Source organism: Blennius ocellaris (assembly GCF_963422515.1).
Source record: "Blennius ocellaris genome assembly, chromosome: 7".
Classification (NCBI taxonomy): Eukaryota; Metazoa; Chordata; class Actinopteri; order Blenniiformes; family Blenniidae; genus Blennius; species Blennius ocellaris.
In genome coordinates, this window is record NC_137656.1 from 681,595 (window position 1) to 697,064 (window position 15,470).

The 15,470-nt window shown below is 43.9% G+C and overlaps 2 protein-coding genes across 2 annotated transcripts in view; both read right to left on the reverse strand.

Annotated features, from left to right (window-relative positions):
* The window catches only part of zmat4a (zinc finger, matrin-type 4a), a gene marked incomplete at both ends in the record, with an annotated part of 97,197 nt that extends 94,500 nt beyond the window's left edge, over nt 1-2,697 (reverse strand). Inside the window, 1 exon segment of the mRNA XM_080499680.1 lies at nt 2,596-2,697. Within this exon segment, the coding sequence (XP_080355806.1) occupies nt 2,596-2,697 (102 nt within the window).
* Nucleotides 2,698-7,923: 5,226 nt separating this feature from the next.
* Nucleotides 7,924-15,470, reverse strand: part of LOC308132717 (uncharacterized protein) — a gene marked incomplete at its 3' end in the record, with an annotated part of 22,513 nt that continues 14,966 nt past the window's right edge. The window contains exons 7-8 of the mRNA XM_080499898.1: nt 9,537-9,568; nt 7,924-7,992 (exon numbers count right to left, since the gene is read on the reverse strand). Coding sequence (XP_080356024.1) covers nt 7,924-7,992; nt 9,537-9,568 — 101 coding nt within the window. The remainder of the gene's footprint in view (nt 7,993-9,536; nt 9,569-15,470) is intronic.

Consider the following 15,470-nt stretch of genomic DNA (forward strand, 5'->3'; position numbering starts at 1 on the left):
ATTTGATTTGGGTTGTTGCCGCCACTTCCTGTCTCCCACGACGGACCCCGACAACAGAGCCGCTCTCCTGGTGGAAGTTCCTTTAAATAGCAGCGCGGCGGCGGCACAGCGCAGCAGCAGCGGCGCCCCGCAGGATATAAGAGAGTTCGACTTGCTAAAAGTTTGAGGAGGAAAAGTTAACTCAAAGACAAACGCAACGCAAAGTGACACCGTGGAGGAAAATTATTAAAGATCCGCTTCTCAACTGATGAGGTTCGACCTCGGCGCCGCGGCGGCGGAGCATCAATCACCAAACCCTCAACAGACTGGAGGCCTCTCAGGTGGCAAGAGAGAGAGTGAGAGAGAGAGAGAGCAGGAGAGAGAGAGAGAGAGCAGCAGAGAGAGAGCAGTAGAGAGAGAGCAGTGGAGAGAGAGAGAGAGAGAGAGCAGCAGAGAGAGAGCAGCAGAGAGAGAGAGCAGCAGAGAGAGAGCAGCAGAGAGAGAGCAGCAGAGAGAGAGAGAGAGAGCAGTAGAGAGAGAGAGCAGCAGAGAGAGAGAGCAGCAGAGAGCAGCAGAGAGAGAAAGAGCAGCAGAGAGAGAGAGAGAGAGAGAGAGCAAGCAGCAGAGAGAGAGAGCAGCAGAGAGAGAGGGCAGTAGAGAGAGAGAGAGCAGAGAGAGAGAGAGCAGCAGAGAGAGAGAGCAGCAGAGAAAGCGAGTAGCAGAGAGAGAGGGCAGTAGAGAGAGAGAGCAGCAGAGAGAGAGGGCAGTAGAGAGAGAGAGGGCAGTAGAGAGAGAGAGCAGCAGAGAGAGAGGGCAGTAGAGAGAGAGAGCAGAGAGAGAGAGAGCAGCAGAGAGAGAGCAGCAGGGAGAGAGCAGCAGAGAGAGAGAGCCCCCCCCAGCACATACATCAACTATCAACCAGACACACATTTTGTTTTTCCAAACCATTATGCTGACAGTGTCCAAGCATTCAGTTACTTCTCATCCCGCTCACTCTCACCCCGCTCACTCTCATCCCGCTCAGTCTCACCCCTCACATTCTCATCCCGCTCACTCTCACCCCTCACACTCTCATCCCGCTCACTCTCATCCCTCACATTCTCATCCCTCACATTCTCATCCCGCTCACTCTCATCCCGCTCACTCTCATCCCGCTCACTCTCATCCCGCTCACATTCTCATCCCGCTCACTCTCATCCCGCTCACTCTCATCCCGCTCACTCTCATCCCTCACATTCTCATCCCTCACATTCTCATCCCGCTCACTCTCATCCCTCACATTCTCATCCCTCACATTCTCATCCCGCTCACTCTCATCCCGCTCACTCTCATCCCTCACATTCTCACCCCTCACATTCTCATCCCGCTCACTCTCACCCCTCACACTCTCATCCCGCGCAGTCTCACCCCTCACACTCTCATCCCGCTCACTCGCATCCCTCACATTCTCATCCCGCTCACTCTCATCCCGCTCACTCTCATCCCGCTCACTCTCATCCCGCTCACTCTCATCCCGCTCACTCTCATCCCTCACATTCTCATCCCGCTCACTCTCATCCCTCACATTCTCATCCCTCACATTCTCATCCCTCACATTCTCATCCCTCACATTCTCATCCCGCTCACTCTCATCCCTCACAGTCTCATCCCGCTCACTCTCATCCCTCACAGTCTCATCCCTCATATTCTCATCCGGCTCACTCTCATCCCTCACAGTCTCATCCCTCACATTCTCATCCCGCTCACTCTCATCCCTCACATTCTCATCCCGCTCACTCTCATCCCTCAGTCTCATCCCGCTCACTCTCATCCCTCACATTCTCATCCCGCTCACTCTCATCCCTCACAGTCTCATCCCTGATATTTTCCTCCCACTCACTCTCATCCCTCACAGTCTCATCCCTCACATTCTCATCCCGCTCACTCTCATCCCTCACATTCTCATCCCTCACATTCTCATCCCGCTCACTCTCATCCCTCACATTCTCATCCCTCACAGTCTCATCCCTCCCGACAGGCCAATGGAAACGCAGCAGCGCAGCTTTGCTTCCTAAAATAACAGTGAAAGTGAAACAGACGCTTCGTCTCCAGCTGCTGTTAAAAAGAAGGAACAGACCCTCATCCTCACCGGGGAGTTAATCTGGAATATAGAACTGATGTTCAAGGCTTCTCCCCCCCCCGCTCCCCCCCCACCCCCACCCCCCAAAAAAAACCCTCCAGAATCCTTTGCAGCTCTTTAGCACTGCGTCTTGTGATCAAGCTCCTCGAAATGAGCGGCGACGATTTACCGGGGATAAAATGTCACGGTACGATCAGGATTTGGGGGAAATTATACACAAACAGCAGTAAGAAGATGGAGGTGGGGGGATGGGGGGGGGGGGGGGGATTGTGAGGGGGGGCAGCTAAAGGTTCAATTACCACCGTAATCATCCCCTCGTTTCCTGGCTTGTTGTGGCTGCGGCGAAATGAGAAAATAAGTGTGTCAACTCAGGTGTGTGGTGTGTTTATTGACTCCGGGGGTGCTCAGGTGTAGACATCCAGCGAGTGTGTCCCCCGGGGGGTGGGGGTGGGGGGGGGGGTGGGGTGTGTTGGTGGGGGGAGGGGGGGGTTCTTCACCTCATAATGGGCGACCCTCTGGGACTCGGAGATGAGCTGAGCGCTGCACACTTTGCAGTAGCTGTCTGTGAAGAGGCCTTGGTCCACCTCTGTTGACTTCATCTGTGGGGGAGAGACAAAGGCACACATGTTTACTGCCCCCCCTTCACATGTTTACTGCCCCCCCCCCTTCACATGTTTACCGACTCCCAGACCCAAAAAACCACGAGGCGCTCAGGAAGTTATAGAGACGTGGAATTAAAACCTCTCAGATTTTGATGAATTAAAACAGAAAATAAGTGCTTTCATGTCAAATTTGCCGTGAAAACAAGCTTTATTTTGGCGCTCCTGCCACCGCGACAACAAACTGGACACATCATTGGAAAGTACAACTCTCCCATGACGTCTCCGTCTCTTTTGCGAGAATAAAACATACAGTAAAAAACGTGATGTCGGGACGCCAGAAGATCAAAGGGCAAGTGTCCCCTTAAGACAGACGTCCCCTCTTCAGAGGGACGGGTCATGACGACACACCGCAATGAACCAGCCTTTTTATATAAGAGAGCAATAAACATTTGAGATGAAAGAGTTGAAAAGCCGGAGAACGTGATTCCTTTAAAGATGCATGCATTTTGTTCCCCTGGTCAAAATTGCCGTGAAAACAAGCTTTATTTTAGCGCTCCTGCCACCGCAACAATAAACTGGACACATGATTGGAAAGTACAACTCTCTCGTGACGTCTCCGTCTCTAGCCGCCGGTACGATGGCGCCCACTACTGGGCAGTACCCATGTACAGTAAAACCCGTGATGTCGGGACGCCCTGAGATCAAAGGGCAAGTGTCCCCTTATGACAGACGTCCCCTCATGACGGACGGGTCATGACGACACACTGCATGACCGCAATGAACCAAAACACCAAATGTGTTATAGAAGAAGCCTTTTTATATAAGAGAGCGGATAAACATTTGAGATGAAAGAGTTGAAAAGCCGGAGAACATGTTTCCTTTGAAGATGCATGCATTTTGTTCCCCTGATTGATTACGGGAGTTCCCTTGAGCCAGTTGGTGTCCCAACGAGTATAGAAGAATGAGGCCACACACACACACACACACACACACACACACACACACACACACACACACACACCCCTGCTCCGTGGGTCCCCGGGGAGCCGAGGCAAAGCGACCACAATGTAATAGAGCAGGTAAACAATGGTCTCATCTCATACTTTCATTGCCGCTAATCAATATTTCATTACCTGCGAGTGGCTGACAGACGCTGAGAAGCTTTCGTGAGCAGCCAGTCAGAAAAGACACCCGACACCAGACCGCCGCCGCCGCGCAGACTTGTTTGTGTTTGACGGCGAAAGAATAAACGACGGCGGATTAAACTGTCCAGAATTTAATTTACATTTTTGTAAAACGCTAAAACTTCTGGAGAAATGAGGGAATTCATAAAGACGAGAAAGTGTTTTTGTTTTTATTTCTCTCTCTCTCGACTGACACCAGACTGCAACAGCCTTTAAAGACCTTGAAAACAAATTTCAGAATAAAAGTCCCCGTCCGTTTGCGGTAGCGTGGACAGAATTGGACGGTAAAGACACAACGACCAGCCTGAAGTGTCCCTTTGATGCTGCCAAGTATATTAAATGTTCTGCTTCAGTTTCCAACCAAGTGCCACTAAGTCGTGTTTTCATGGGCTGTGGTTCATAAAAGGAAGTATTTGAAAGTTAAATATGAATTTGAAAACAACCGTACACAAAAAAAACAAGAAAACAGGTTTAATAATAAGTGGAATGAAATCACATAAAAACGTGTGAAAAGAGAGTTGATCTGAAAAGATTTCTCACAGAAATCATCCCTAATATACTGAATTATTGATATTTATTAAATATTATAGTTAACTGTTGGGATCTATAGGTGGTAAAAAGAAGAATTCAATCTTCACATATAGTCGTAAAGGGGATTTTAACTACAGCATTTTTTTTTCAATACATACACATACACATATATATATATATATATACATACACATATATATACACATATATACATACACATATATATATATATATATATATACATACACATATATATATATACATACACATATATATATATATATATATATATATATATAATTACAGTATGTGTATATATATATATATATATGTGTGTGACTATCAAAATAAAAGCATCAAGTCCCAGGAGAATATGGACCGGGGGTCACGACACGATGGAGGAAACTTTGTTCTGACTGTCTCTACTGAGCATGTGCAGAACAACTAGTTTCAGAATACTCCCCCCCCCCCCCCCGTTTCCATGGAGACGTCACATTTTTGAAAACTTCTCCTTAAGGGTTTTCACTTCAATGTGTCGATTAAACAAGACCTGAAAGCTGCTGCTACCATATTGTTATTGTTATATTATTGCTACCATTATTAGTAGTACTATACACGAGTATTATACACTATTACACACTGTTATTATCTGTATTATTGTTGTTATTATTATTATATAATACCTACTTCTAATGGCTCTGCCACTGCACCTTACTATTTATTGATCTTGCTTTGATCTCCTGCTTATTTCTAAGTGCCCATGTTCCGTTCTGTGTTTTACTTTATGTCTTATACCCACATATTGTTATATTTTACTACTATTCTATTGTATTTTATAATATTCGTATGTACCAGATTGCTGCAACAAGACAATTTCCCTTCGGGGATGAATAAAGTAATTATCTATCTATCTATCTATCTAGTTTATTTCGTCTCAGCTCTCGGGTCGTGACCTTGGTGGCGTCTTGCGGCAGGACGACGGCACGGCGGCGGGGAGGAGGCCTGAATAAATCATCGCCTCGTCTCTCGGCCCGCGATCGGCATCGTTTGCTGCTCGGGTTCTTGCAGGACAAACGACCTAAACGAGCGCCGCTGAGAGCTCCGTCAACCTGCGCCGCGGTTGGAGCCTCCGCCTGACGTAGCGGCGGTGCACAGATGCTGGAAATTAATGATTAATCACCCTAAATTCTGTTAAGAAGCAGCAGCAGCAGCAGCAGCAGCAGCAGCCGGGGGTGAAAAACAACTTCTTTTCGACTCGGTTCCCTCCAGACAGGGGAAAACGATTGTTGCCGCCGCTTTCAATGAGTCTTGCTGCAGATTAAGACGTTAAGTCGGGACGCCACGGCGTTGAAAATACAGTTTATCTCCACAATACGTCGTCACACTGGAAAAGATGAAGGAATTGGGATTTGAGCTCCTGCGCGTGAGTGTGGAAGTAAAACTGTGCCGTCAGATTCTGAAGTGGAATTTCTGACTCTGAATTTTTTTTACCATCGAAATCAGACTTTGAATTTCAAGTACGTATCTTTTTTTGCTTCTGATTTTTCTTCAACGTCTAAAAATATTGGTGTGTAAAAATTCAGCTGAATTCTTTTCGCAGCTGAATTTTTCACAACTGATTTTTTTCGCAACTGAATTTGTTTTTGTGGCAGAATTTTTTTTGCAGCTGAATTTTTTTTTGCAGCAGAATTTTTTTTGCAGCTGAATTTTTTTTGCGGCCGAATTTTTTTTACAGCTGAATTTTTAGACACGTTGAATTTTTACACATATATAAAAACTCATTTATATATAGAACAAATGAAAGGAACTTGAGAAAGTACTTTTCTTTTCACCAATCCCCAAATTCCACTTGAACCTGAAGGGAAGCAAGTGACCTGCCGAGTATAAACAAAAGTTACGGCAAATAAATAAATAAATAATAAATAAAAAAAATTTAGATTAGAATGATCATAGTAAATAACATAAAATAAAATAAATTGAAATTAAATTGGAAAAATTGAAAACAGAATATAGAATAAAAAATTAGAATGATCATAATAAATACAAATAAATTACCAAAAAATTAAGAAAATAAACAAATAAAAATTGAAAACAGAAAATAGAATAGAAAGTTAGAATGATCATAATAAATAAATCAAATAAATTAAAAAAAAATAATAAATAAAAATTGAAAACAGAATAGAAAATTATAATGATCATAATGAATAAATTAAATAAATAATAGAAAAGAAGAAAATATAAAACAGAAATGACTGAAGGTTGACAAAAAAATGGAACTGTTGCTTAAAGTGATGTCACATTTTAAGAGTTTGTAACGCCACAGGATTATTAGTAAAGCCACTGATTCACGCACACGAGGGCTGGAGCCACCAACGTGAGGACAGCTAGAGGATCTTCCCTCCCCACCGAGCCACAGATGCCGCTTCCCATTTTAACTCCTCCATCTGATGTTGCAGCACATGAATTTCATAGTTTTACTCTCAACTTTCAAGCCTTGAAAACCACATGAATTTTTAAAAAGCACCCTATGGATGCGCCTCTTTGGAAAAAGAAGTGGCTGGAGGCTCTGAGAGTGGAGGGGTGGGGGTGGGGGGGTCCAGGCCTTTACTTTATTTATTGACTGCCCAGCTATTATACATGAGCCATGATGAGTCGGCGTTCTACCGCAAAATCTCTACGTTTATATCAGAAGGAAAACTGCCCCTGCCAACTGGAAATCAAAATCCCCCACTATTGTCAAACGCTTCCTGGGTGGAATCCATTTGTGAACGCTGTCGTCTGGCCTGCAAGAGCCACGGCATGACTTATTAAGCAGGGAACGCAGCAAGGAACATTTTGGAGCCTGGTGTTCCTCAACTGGTGTCCTGGATGACGCAGTTCCCTTCCGTTCTCCAGCACACCTGTTCCAAGCGGCTTCTTCACCAGCGGCGGACAAAATACCATTATTTTTGCGTCGACGTGAATCTGCATCTTGAACAGGTTTAGATTGGGAGCAAGTTAGTGACCAAAGGGGGCTCGGTTCCCGATCGACGGGGACGAGGGACCAGACGTCCCCTCGTCGTGGTTCCTTCGGCGTCGCCGCCTCCGTGAACCGAACAGGAAGTCACGGACACGAGTGGCTGAAAATGACTTTTCGCTCCTCGCTACAGGAGTTCGTTCGTCCGAAAAGAGGAACCGTGTTTAAAAAGGAACCAGCGTCGGACTTGAGGTGTACCAAAGGGTCCCGTCCGTCACCTGGACTCCACGTCACTCAAGACGTCGTCATTGTATTTTGTGGATTTAGACATTAAACTCAAGGATGGCGAAACCACATCACTGCCGCCTGAAAAGAACTGCAAGACTGAAAGGATTTCTATAGAAAAATCAAGATTCAAGGAAACTTCATTTATATTCAGCAGGCTTTTTATTATTATTGTGGCGGGGTGTTTACGGGTCTCGGTAAATATAAGAAATGTCTCTGATTAGAGCTCAGCGGCACGACGAGGGTAGAGGACATCACACCTGAGCTTCAGTCTGGCTCCGGCTCCCTGTGCGTCAAAGGATCGTCTTCAAAATCGGACTTCTGCTCGAGGAAAGTCTGAACACGTCAGAAGACACAAGGTCAAGGCAGCGGTTTTTCTTTCATTTCTTTGTGAAGCGCTGCAAATCGCCTCGTGTCTGAATGCTGCCGTCGTGATCGATCTGCCGACAGCGAGGAGACAAAAGGACGAGGAGACAAAAGGACGAGGAGACAAAAGGACGTCTCAGGCCTTTTCACATCCCCCTAGTCCAGGACTCGCTTCACTTGAGGGAAGGAAGAATTTTCACCCCTTCATTTGGTTCGATTACCGTTCACGTTCACTTCAAAGACCGGATCAAAGCGCCTGGAAAACGTCTGTAACGCAGTCACACCACCTGCCGGTTAGGGGGCGCTGTCGCCTGAAACAAACACCGAACCGCAGAGGAAGTGAAGAAGAAACACGGCTCATTGATTGGTCCGGACCGAAACAGGAAGTCCCGCCGCTTTAGCTGGTGGTGGCGAGGCTAGTTAGCTCCTGGCTAATGGGTAGCTACAAGCAACCGCAATATGATGTCTTGATATCAATGAGTTTTCCTCTCTGCTTCTTCTCTCGAGTTAGAAGATATTACACGATATTTTCCAACTTGTCTGATTTGCGCGGTTAGCCTTGCTTGCTTACGTTGCACCCTCTCATCGTAAAGGAATTGAGACCCGGCTTTGCAAGGGAACCAAAGACTTTGTCAGCTCCGGTTCAGAGTCCCTCAAACGAGACTGTGATTCGGGTCAAACAGGGGAACGTGAACACGAGTCACCAGGAGCTCAAGTGGACGAAACAAGAAAGAATGTTGTCCGATGTTTCGCTCTTTTCACTTCCAAAACCAGGACTGGACGAGAGACTGGCTCATGTGGAATAGGTTGTTTTTTTTCTCTGTAAAAGTGAAAAGTGTTCAATTTGGCGCCATAGAAATAAAAACCCGAGTTGAAATTGGACGGACGGACGGCGATTCTTTATAAAACTCATATAAATAACAAAACTTGTTCTTGAGAAAACAAACCACGGCTGAAGAAGTCAAATATTTCAAACGTACGAGGGCGTTTCGGCTCTTCGCGGCGACACCGGCGGCTCCTCACTCGTCCATTATTCAGCAGCACATTAAAGAAAAGCAGGGAAACGTCCCGCTGAGCGCCGAGCGCCGCTCTCCAAAGACGAACGCGCGGCTCTCCGCGGCGGCGCATTCATTAAGCTAATGGAGTTTACAGTCAGACACGCCGATGTAATTGCAAGAGGTTGACTCTCTTCCGAGTGAGAAAAATAATAATTTTCAACCGGCGTAATTGGATAAGGGGAGGAATCTCAAGTCGTGAACCAGCGGGGGAGGGGGGTGGGGGTGCAGGGGGGGGGGGGGGGGGGGGGGGCACAATTCAATCATCAATATCTGATCAGACCAGCTGGTGTCAACATCTTTACGCCGGAACTCTCTGCACGGCACCGCCGGCTCATTACCACGGTCCATATTGCCACTTTGGCGGGGGGGTGGGGGTGGGGGTGGGTGGGGGGTGGGGGGGGAACACCGCATTGCACTGACAATCAAATTAGCATGAAGCCGGCTTGTTCCTCGCACCTCGTCAACACCGCTCACCGTCTCGTCTTTGACTACGACGAGCCGCAAGCAAATCAGCAGAGGCAAGCTGTGCCGAGCTGGAAGCCCGAGGCTGGCCGGGGGTGGGGGGTGGGGGGTGGGGGGTGGGGGGGTGGGGGGGCGGGGGAGATGAAGGGATGAAACAGTGGGAGGGAAAGCAGAGCAGAGATGAAAGCGAGGTCACTCGCAGCCGGTGCCCAGCAGATGTTCCGGCTATAAAAGGTCAGCTGTAATTGGTTAGGGAGAGCGTTAAGCTGGGACGCTGGACGGACGCCCGTTTGGACGAGATGGACTCATTCCGACGGGCGGGGGGGGGGGGGGGGGGGCAGGCATCAAAAGTCAATTGCGGTTGGAGTGTCTCGTGGGAGCGCTGGGAAAATACCCAACGCGCCATGATCGGATAGCAACACAACTGAAGGTACCTAAAAAACTGTCGTGAGGTCCTAAAGCTACCAACAAGATCCAAAGTCTTACATCGTGAGCCCAAACAGACGTTCGTTTGGGGGGGGGGGTATCCTGTGCAAGATCCAGGAGTGTGCAGAGGAAAAGGAAGGCGGTTCACAACCTGCACAAGACTTTACTTTTATTAGTAACCCCGTCACGTCTGCAGCCGGTGGATTTATGTTTGTTTGCTTGTTGCTCTGCGCTCCCCTCGTCTCTCCTTCTGTCCTCCAACGCCAACCAGAACAGCACAAAGTCTCCGCCTCAGTCCGGTTCTGCAGCTTTCTTCCTGGACAAATAGATTTGTTTGATTTTTTTTCCCCTTCTCTGTAAAAGCGCCTTGAAATGTTGTATCTACCGCTCAATTGAACTGCAGTGTGTTTTCTTGATTCCAGCCGTTTGTCATCCCACTGAGTTTAGCAAATTCTAGCAACGGGATGCGTCGGTGGAATTCTGGGTACATCAACACAACGGAAACAAAAAATGATCTTTTTTCCTCTGTCCACACGTCACTATGAACTCGGCTCAACACGAGGCTTCAGGGCTTGTAGTACACATGCCGGGCCTTTAGGGGCGCTGTGACTTTCAAGTTCGGAATACTCTGTATGCTTTAAAGTAGGAAAATCTGGCAATAGAATCTATTAAAAATATCTACATTTTTAAATGGGTTTTAAATCAGATATCTAAGATACAAACAGAGGTTGTATTTCTATATTCCTGATTTGAAGCAAATCTGACTTTGCCTCTAATAGCAGGATCAAACTTAACCTCTAATTTGTTGTTGTTGTTGTTGTTTTTCCCCTCATTACCCCACAGATTCTGAGCTAAACGCCTCTAAAGTTGGTACTAATAGACAGACTCTCTGGTAATGACCCGTGTCTGCTCCCAATGACATGGAGATCATAGAATAGAATAGAATAGATTAGAATAGAATAGATTAAAACAGTGTTTTTCAACCTTTTTTGAGCCGAGGAACACTTTTTGCTTTGGAAACATCTGGAGTCACACCACCACCCGAAAATGGTAAAATGGTAAACTCTGTAGCCTCTATTAACAATATAAAGTCATTCTAATCAAAGACATCAAAGTCATTCTCATCAAAGTGTTATCAACAGGAATCCAGTAAATCCAGAAAGCAAGGACTTTTTTTTAATAGTGCCTCCCTCAGTGTGAAACCTGGACCTGATGGATGAAGAGCTGAGATCCTGGTTTTCAAAAACTTCTCCATCACTGTCACTGACACAGTACTTTGATACAAGATGGTAGCAGGAGGTGGAGATGAACCACACTGACGTCTGTCACTTTACATTTCACCGGCAAAGTTCTGTGCTGCCCTCTAGTGGTGAAGAGTATTTATACATGATTACTCTGCAACACACTGTCGCTGTGAGAGCAAATAATTTTTTTAGAAAACAATGTGAAATTGGATCATTTCCCACGGCTCACCTGACGATCTGGAGGAAACACCAGTTGTTGAAAAACACTGGACTATATTATCATAATACAGTGCACAATGGAGTTTTTTTCATCACATTTTGCCGGTGCGGCTTAAATTCAGGTGCGCTCTACGGTGCGTTAAATACGCTAATATGTGTTGGAGTTTTGGGGTTTCATGGATTTGGGTACGACTATAAACACCTTCACACTGAAGACGCTTGTATTCTACACTACGCCCCGATACTGTACGTCTCCTCCACGCCCCGGAACACGAACGTTAATTAAAGTCAACGGTTCCAAACGCATCAAAAACGCCAAGCGGCGTTCGGGACTGTGAAGAAGTTTATATGGGACATTTCACAGTTTGAGTCATTTTAATGCCCCGAGCGAACGTGTGGATTTCCACCGCGGTCGCAGTGATAATTACACAGCCGCCGCAGCCAAGTGCCTGAAAATGAAGGAACGACGTCCGCGGGCTTTCATGTTTCGACCACTGCGGGGAGGCCAGTTCGTCTGAGATCTGCCCGTTTGGGGGAAATACGCGATCATCATTCCAGTCGCGGCGTCTCCGGCGTTCACCTAATCCAGATTAATATCAGAAGGGACTGGGAGATTATGTAAAACAGGGGAGACGGGCCGAGAAGAGCCACAGTCAAACGTTAAGAAAAACTCACAACGCTGTGATTTTTCACACGATCCAGGTCTGCAGCCTCCATGACCAAACCGGCCATTTTCGCAATTTTCCACCAAATACATCTGATCCTGAGCCGCAAAACGTGTAAAAGTCCTGAAATGGTGTAAAAACCTCTTTGAAAAATAAACAGAAAACAAACAAGGTTTCATTCATAAAGTGTTATCGGTAAAGATATTTTATTCCATTTTTAGCTCTTGTTTTTTAGAGATTATTCCTTTTTATTTTCCTGGATTTTCCGTTTTTAGCTCTTTTAAGCATCTCAGCTAGTTTAGAAACTTCAGCCATTTAACTATTTACAGCCACATTTTCTCGTCGCTGGCTAGTTTATGGATTATGATGGGTTAAGGAGCTCCGTGACGCTGAGACATGGGTGATGCGTTCAAGTGCATCACGTGAATCCGACCTGCCGACTGGCCAATGGAGGAAAATCGGCCTCAGAATCACAGTCAGCAAATAAACGATGAAATACTTAAACAGGGACAAAACCCTCAGTGGAGCCTACATATTATATATATATGTAAATAAATTTACATTTTCTTTTTTTGTTTGGTGGGCGTGGCTTATTAGTAACTTTTACAGATTATGAAAATGTAAGAACATATTGTTTTATGTCTTTCTAAGCGGGTATTGAAAATATACGTATAAGAATACTGCATATAAGATACACATAAGCTTATTTGAAAAAAGAAAAGAAATAAATATATTGTCTTTTTGAAGTTTAAACAACAGGTTTGTTTTGAACCGGCTCACAAACAGACGTGAAGTATATATATATATATTTATATCATAATATAACGGCAGTCAGTGTTGTTCTCTGGTAAAAAACAGATGAATCATCAAAGTCGTTTTGAGTCAAAGCATCGCAAAAAAAATACTTTGTTTTGACATTTATTTATGGATATTAAATAGTGTAATTTTTTCTTCGCTGTAAAATCAACTAAAAATGCAATTTGAAGATTAAAAAAAAAAAACTGCAGAAAATAACCGACTCTTGTGCAAAGTCATCAGTCTTCACGTCACATTTCTCCTGCGACGGCGCCGGAGATATACGAGGCCCAATAAACGCCTGACGCTTCATTTCTTTTTATCCCAATCGGAGGATTAATGGACGTCCGGCTTGAGTTTCATTTCTGGCTCTTGAGATTTCAGGCGGATGATTAAATTTTTTTTTTTCCCTCGGCTGCCTCACCTTCACCTGCCCTGCAGCTCCGGGCTTCACTTTCACCCCCACAGCCTCTCGTCCAATCAGAGCTCCACAGGAAACGACAGGAAAAACAAAACAAAAAACCACAGCGGCCGCTAGAGGTCTGGCAGGCGAACTGCAATTCAACGTTTCTGCAGTCGTTTTCAAAACTTTGCCAAAGCGTTCGATCCTCGAGTTCAGGATTCTACAAACCCCCCCCCCCCAAAAAAAAACCCTTTGTTTTGACGTTTTGATGTTTTGATGTTTCATGAAGAAAATTTAGAACTAATTTTGCCGTTTTTAGCTTTTGTAGCCATTTGTAGCCGTTTTAAACCTCAACTGATTCATATGGTTTGGTTGTTTTTAGTATTTTTTTCCAAGTCAAATTAGCCATTTTACCCGTTTAAAGTAGTTTTTGCTTCATTCTTGGACGTTCCGAGAAATATTTATTATTATCACAAAATTTTTAAGTAAAATTTGCTTCATAAGTTCAAGACAGTAACTTATCATAATCAAGTACTTAACCACTTATTGGGACAATTTTATAGTGTAACATGTTCAGAATACAATATAATACAATAAAATAAAATAAAATACAATAAAATAAAATTTATATACAAATATTAATTACATAAAATTAAAGAATATCAATTAAATAAAATTAGAGAACATCAATTAAATTTTAAAAAATTAAATAAAATTATAAAATATAAATTATATAAAATTAAAAACAAATTAAATAAAATTATAAAATATAAATTATATAAATTAAAAACAAATTAAATAAAATTATAAAATATAAATTATATAAAATTAAAAACAAATTAAATAAAATTATAAAATATAAATTATATAAAATTAAAAACAAATTAAATAAAATTATAAAATATAAAGATATAAAATTAAAATTAAATTAAATTAAATTAAATTATAAAATATAAATTATATAAAATTCAAAAATATATAAATTAAATACAATTAAGTAAAATATTAAATAAAAAAATTACACGATACCACTGGACTTCGATCCACACTCAGACGAGTGGGAGTTGATCTGAGACACAGATGCAGAAGTTACCGGTCTGCCGAAATGTGACGGTTGTTTTTTTTTCTTTTCCTGCTTTAGGCGTCTCAACATCAAAACCGCTCCAGACAGTGACGCCTTCTTTAGCTTTTACGTCTATTTATACATTTATAAAAAAATGCATGTTTTTGTCATTTTATGCAAAGAGCCATTGTGATGTCATTTCCAGCTTCTGTCCAGAAATAAATGCTTGAAATTAAGATGTCAGATTACAAACACTTAAGTGTCTCTGGAAGCGTTTTCTGAAGCCGTCAAAGCAGCAGCCGCCTGCTTGAGCTTTACGTTGTGGGTATTTAAATGTGTCTGGGTTGACGGGGCATCGTTTCTTCACGGCCGGCCAATGAGATCGGAGGGGAAAAAAAAAAAAAAAAGTTGCACAAAAGAGGCCATTCAGCCTTCCTCCGGGTGTCGTTTGCTCCCAACATCAATAAAGATGAGCGACGCCGCTTCGCTCGGCAGCCGCCTCCATGTTTCACTGATGAGCTGCATTCAGACCACGCCTCTTTTGCGTTGCCACGACGACGGTCTATCTTGGTATCGTCTGGCCGCCGCTCGCCGCCTGATGAAATTAACATTTGCTAATTGGCTCTTAAGATTTGCTAATTGTTGAATTTCTGAGGTCCAACTCAATGGGAAATGGAGGGAGAGAAAAAAAACGCAACTTTTTGAAAGTGCTGCTTCTGCACATGCTCAGTTGATAGACCATTGTTGAGAAATTAAATTGCTGTATTATATAACAGATGTAGGATGATGCTGAATTAAAGACAAGCATTGTTTCGTAAAGAAGTTTTTGATAGACGTACTTGATCGTACTACTTTCCGTTTGTTTTATTCAGTATTTTCTTTTATTTACACGTTCGAAAACAAGACATCGATCAATCAGAACAAACTTTCCTCCATGCTCACTCTCAGCGTTTTCAAAGTTTCTGCGAAAACAAAACGTGGTGAAATATCTGCAATTATTTACCAATATGTACACATTTCACCAGCTTTTCACAAAAACTATTAACTCGAGTCGCACGAACTCTTCGGGGATGATTCGTCATCTTCCGAGGACCAAAACATTACATTTTGAAG